The 5,124-nt window shown below is 62.0% G+C and overlaps 1 protein-coding gene across 1 annotated transcript in view; it reads right to left on the reverse strand.

Annotated features, from left to right (window-relative positions):
- LOC144955535 (protein sel-1 homolog 3-like) overlaps nt 1-3,205 on the reverse strand; it is a gene marked incomplete at both ends in the record, with an annotated part of 23,120 nt that extends 19,915 nt beyond the window's left edge. Inside the window, 3 exons of the mRNA XM_078885724.1 lie at nt 115-294; nt 1,720-1,916; nt 3,062-3,205. Of these exons, the coding sequence (XP_078741850.1) occupies nt 115-294; nt 1,720-1,916; nt 3,062-3,205 (521 nt within the window). The remainder of the gene's footprint in view (nt 1-114; nt 295-1,719; nt 1,917-3,061) is intronic.
- Nucleotides 3,206-5,124: the final 1,919 nt, after the last annotated feature.

The raw sequence follows: 5,124 nt of genomic DNA on the forward strand, positions 1-5,124 counted from the left end.
GCGGCGTCGCTGTAGTAGCTGTAGGCTGAGTGAGTGAGTGAGTGGCTGAGCGAGTGAGTGAGTGGCTGAGTGAGTGAGTGGCTGAGTGAGTGGCTGAGTGAGTGAGTGACTGACCTGGTCTGGGCGGTGCTCCTGCCGCTGCCGCGAGGTGGTGATGGCGGCGTCGCTGTAGTAGCTGTAGGCTGCCCCCAGGTCTGCCTCGTGCCCGTCCAGGCCCCGCTGGTGCTTGTAGCCCAGACGCGCTTGGGCCAGGCCGCAGCCGTGGCCAGCCGCTAGCAGGCCCATCACCAGCGCCTGGGAAGGGGGGGGGGTGGGACACGGTGAGACGACACGGGGAGACACAGAGACACGGGGAGACACAGAGACACGGGGAGACACGGTGAGACACAGAGACAAGGGGAGACACAGAGACACGGGGAGACACAGAGACGCGGGGAGACACCAGGACAAGGGGATATACGGGTAGACACGGGGAGACACAGAGACACGGGGAGACACGGTGAGACACAGAGACAAGGGGAGACACAGAGACACGGGGAACAGAGACGCGGGGAGACACAGAGACAAGAGGAGACACGGGGAGACACAGAGACAAGGGGAGACACGGGGAGACACGGGGAGATATGGGAGGACACGGGGAGACACGGGGAAGACACAGAGAGACACAGGGAGGCACGGGGAGGCACAGGGGGACACAGTGAGACACAGAGACATGAGACACGGGGGGACACGGGGAGACGCGGGGAGACACAGGGAGACACGGGAAGGCACGGGGGGACATGCAGGAGACACGGGGACAAGGGGAGACACGGGGAGACACGGTGAGACACGGGGAGACACGGTGAGACACGGGGAGACACGGGGAGACACGGGGGGAGACACGGTGAGACACGGGGGAGACACGGTGGAGACACGGGGAGACACGGGGGAGACACGGGGGAGACACGGGGGAGACACGGGGGAGACACGGGGGAGACACGGTGAGACACAGAGAGACACGCTGAGAGACACGGGGGAGACACGGTGAGACACGGTGAGACACAGTGAGACACGGTGAGACACGGTGAGACACGGTGAGACATGGTGAGAGAGACACGGGGAGACACGGGGGGCACGGGGGGACACGGGGAGACACGGGGAGACACACGGTGAGACACGGGGAGACACGGGTGAGACACGGGGAGACACGGGGAGACACGGGGAGACACGGGGGAGACACGGGGAGACACGGGGAGACACGGGGAGACACGGGGAGACACGGGGGAGACACGGGGGAGACACGGGGAGACACGGGGGAGACACGGGGGAGACACGGGGAGACACGGGGAGACACGGTGAGACACGGGGAGATGCGGTGAGACACAGTGAGACACGGGGAGACACGGGGAGACACGGGGAGACACGGGGGGAGACACGGGGAGAGACACGGTGAGACACGGTGAGACACGGGGAGACACGGTGAGACACAGAGAGACACAGGGCGACACAGTGAGACACGGGGAGACGCGGGGCAGACACGGTGAGACACAGTGAGACACAGAGAGACACAGGGCGACACAGTGAGACACGGGGAGACGCGGGGGAGACACGGGGAGAAAGACACGGTGAGACACGGGGAGACGCGGCGAGACACGGGGAGACACGGGGAGAAAGACACGGTGAGACACGGGGAGACGCGGCGAGACACGGGGAGACACAAGTGTAAGTCTTCGCCCTCACCTCCGTCTGATTGGCTGGAACGCCCAGCCCCACCTGATAGGCCACGGCCAATAGGAAGAGGGCTTGGGGTTGCCCCAGGCAACCGGCCTGCCGCAGCCAATGAGGGACGAGCGTGCCGGGCCGTTTCTGTCCAATCAGGCGAGACCTGGCCAGGATGTACAAGTCCTTGGCCACAGGAACGGTGCTCAGGAGGAGATCTGTATGGGATGACAGAGGGCCTAGTGTCAATCACTGGGGCTCACTCCCATAGGGTTCATCCCATAGGGTTCAGTGTCAATCACTGGGACTCACTCCCATAGGGTTCAGTGTTAATCACTGGGACTCACTCCCATAGGGTTCAGTGTTAATCACTGGGGCTCACTCCCATAGGGTTCAGTGTTAATCACTGGGACTCACTCCCATAGGGTTCAGTGTTAATCACTGGGACTCACTCCCATAGGGTTCAGTGTTAATCACTGGGGCTCACTCCCATAGGGTTCAGTGTTAATCACTGGGGCTCACTCCCATAGGGTTCAGTGTTAATCACTGGGACTCACTCCTATAGGGTTCAGTGTTAATCACTGGGGCTCACTCCCATAGGGTTCAGTGTTAATCACTGGGGCTCACTCCCATAGGGTTCAGTGTTAATCACTGGGACTCGCTCCCATAGGGTTCAGTGTTAATCACTGGGACTCACTCCCATAGGGTTCAGTGTTAATCACTGGGACTCACTCCCATAGGGTTCAGTGTTAATCACTGGGACTCACTCCCATAGGGTTCAGTGTTAATCACTGGGGCTCACTCCCGTAGGGTTCAGTGTTAATCACTGGGGCTCACTCCCATAGGGTTCAGTGTTAATCACTGGGGCTCACTCCCATAGGGTCAGTCCCATAGGGTTCGTGTTAATCACTGGGGCTCACTCCCATAGGGTTCAGTGTTAATCACTGGGGCTCACTCCCATAGGGTTCAGTGTTAATCACTGGGACTCACTCCCATAGGGTTCAGTGTTAATCACTGGGGCTCACTCCCATAGGGTTCAGTGTTAATCACTGGGGCTCACTCCCATAGGGTTCAGTGTTAATCACAGGGACTCACTCCCATAGGGTTCAGTGTTAATCACTGGGACTCACTCCCATAGGGTTCAGTGTTAATCACTGGGGCTCACTCCCATAGGGTTCAGTGTTAATCACTGGGACTCGCTCCCATAGGGTTCAGTGTTAATCACTGGGACTCACTCCCATAGGGTTCAGTGTTAATCACTGGGGCTCCCTGATTGGTCGGCCGTACCGCCGTGCCGACGGCCTGCCTCCGTTGCCATGGCGACGCCCCCCCCCACCCACAGTTGCCATGGCGACGACCTTACCCTCGTTGCCACGGCGACCGTTGGCCCGGCGACCGAGCAGGGCGGCCAGGGCCTTGTGCCGCTTGGCGATTGGCTCCCGCGCGTCACATGACCCCGGCGGGGTCCTTCGAGCGAACAGGCGGGCGTAGGCGTCCGGGCAGCTGCCTGTAGGATGAGACAGCGACGTCGACCAATAGGAACGCGGCGCTCACGTCACCACTCTGGCTATAGGTGGGGCGACAGCTGCTGCTGCTGCTGTGTGGGTCTCTGGCCTTGGGCACCCCCAGGGGCAGCTGTCTCTGTGTGTCAGTCTGCACCCACCAACTCACTCACTCACCCACACACCAACTCGCTCACCCACTCACCCACCAACTCACTCACTCGCCCACCCACCAACTCACTCACCCACTCACCCACCAACTCACTCACCCACTCACCCACCAACTCACTCACCCACTCACCCACCAACTCACTCACCCACTCACAACTCACTCACCCACTCGCCCACCCACCCGCCCACTCGCCCACCCGCCCACTCACCTACTCACCCACCAATCCACTCACCCACCTACCCACTCACTCACCCACCCACCCACTCACTCACTCACTCACCACTCACTCACTCACTCACCCACCCACCCACCCACTCACTCACCCACCCACTCACCCACTCACCCACCCACTCACCCACTCACTCACCCACTCACTCACCCACCCACCCACTCACTCACTCACTCACTCACTCACCCACCCACTCACTCACTCACCCACTCACTCACCCACCCACTCACCCACTCACCCACCCACCCACTCACCCACCCACCCACTCACCCACTCACTCCATCCACTCACTCACCCAACCCACTCACCCACTCACCCACTCACTCACTCACCCACCCACCCACCCACTCACCCACCCACCCACCCACTCACCCACCCACCCACTCACCACCACCCACCCACCCACTCACCCACTCACTCACCCACCCACTCACCTCCCACCACTCACTCACCTACCCACTCACTCACCTACCCACTCACCCACCTCACCCACCCACTCACCCACCCACTCACCCACTCACTCACCACCACCACTCACCCACTCCACCCACCCACTCACCCACCACCACTCACCCACCTCCCACTCACCCACCCACCCACCCACCACCACTCACCCACCCACCCACTCACCCACCCCACCCACTCCACTCACCCACCCACCCACCCACTCACCCACCCACCCACTCACTCACTCCACCCACTCACTCCACTCACCCACCCACCCACTCACCACCACCCACTCACACACCACACCACCCACCCACCCACTCACCCACACCACCACCCACCCACTCACCCACTCACCACCCACCCACTCACCCACCCACCCACCCACCTCACCACCACCCACTCACCCACGCCACCCACCCACTTACCCACCCACTCACCCACTCACCCATCCACTCACCCACCCACCCACTCACTCACCACCTCACTCACCCACCCACCCACCCACCCACTCACCTCACCCACCCAATCCACTCACCCACCCACTCACCCACACCACCCACCACTCCACCCACCTCACACCACCCACCCACTCACCACACCACCCACCCACTCCACTCCACTCACCACTCACCCACCCACTCACCCACTCACCCACTCACACCACTCACCCACCCACCCACTCACCCACCCACCCACACCCACTCACTCACTCACTCACCCACCACTCACTCACTCACCCACCCACCCACACCACTCACCCACCCACCCACCCACTCACTCTCACCCACCCACTCACCCACCCACTCACCCACCACACCACTCACTCCACCCACTCACCCACCCACCACTCACCCAACCCACTCACCCACCACCCACTCACCCACCCACTCACCCACCCACTCACCCACTCACACCACCACCACCCACCCACTCACCCACTCACCCACCCACCCACTCACCCACCCACCCACCCACCCACTCACCCACCCACCCACTCACTCACCCACTCACCCACTCACCCACCACTCACCACTCACCCACTCACCACCCACCCACCCACTCACCACCCACCC

The sequence above is a fragment of the Lampetra fluviatilis genome, unplaced genomic scaffold (genome assembly GCF_964198595.1).
Source record: "Lampetra fluviatilis unplaced genomic scaffold, kcLamFluv1.1 SCAFFOLD_1088, whole genome shotgun sequence".
NCBI lineage: Eukaryota > Metazoa > Chordata > Hyperoartia > Petromyzontiformes > Petromyzontidae > Lampetra > Lampetra fluviatilis.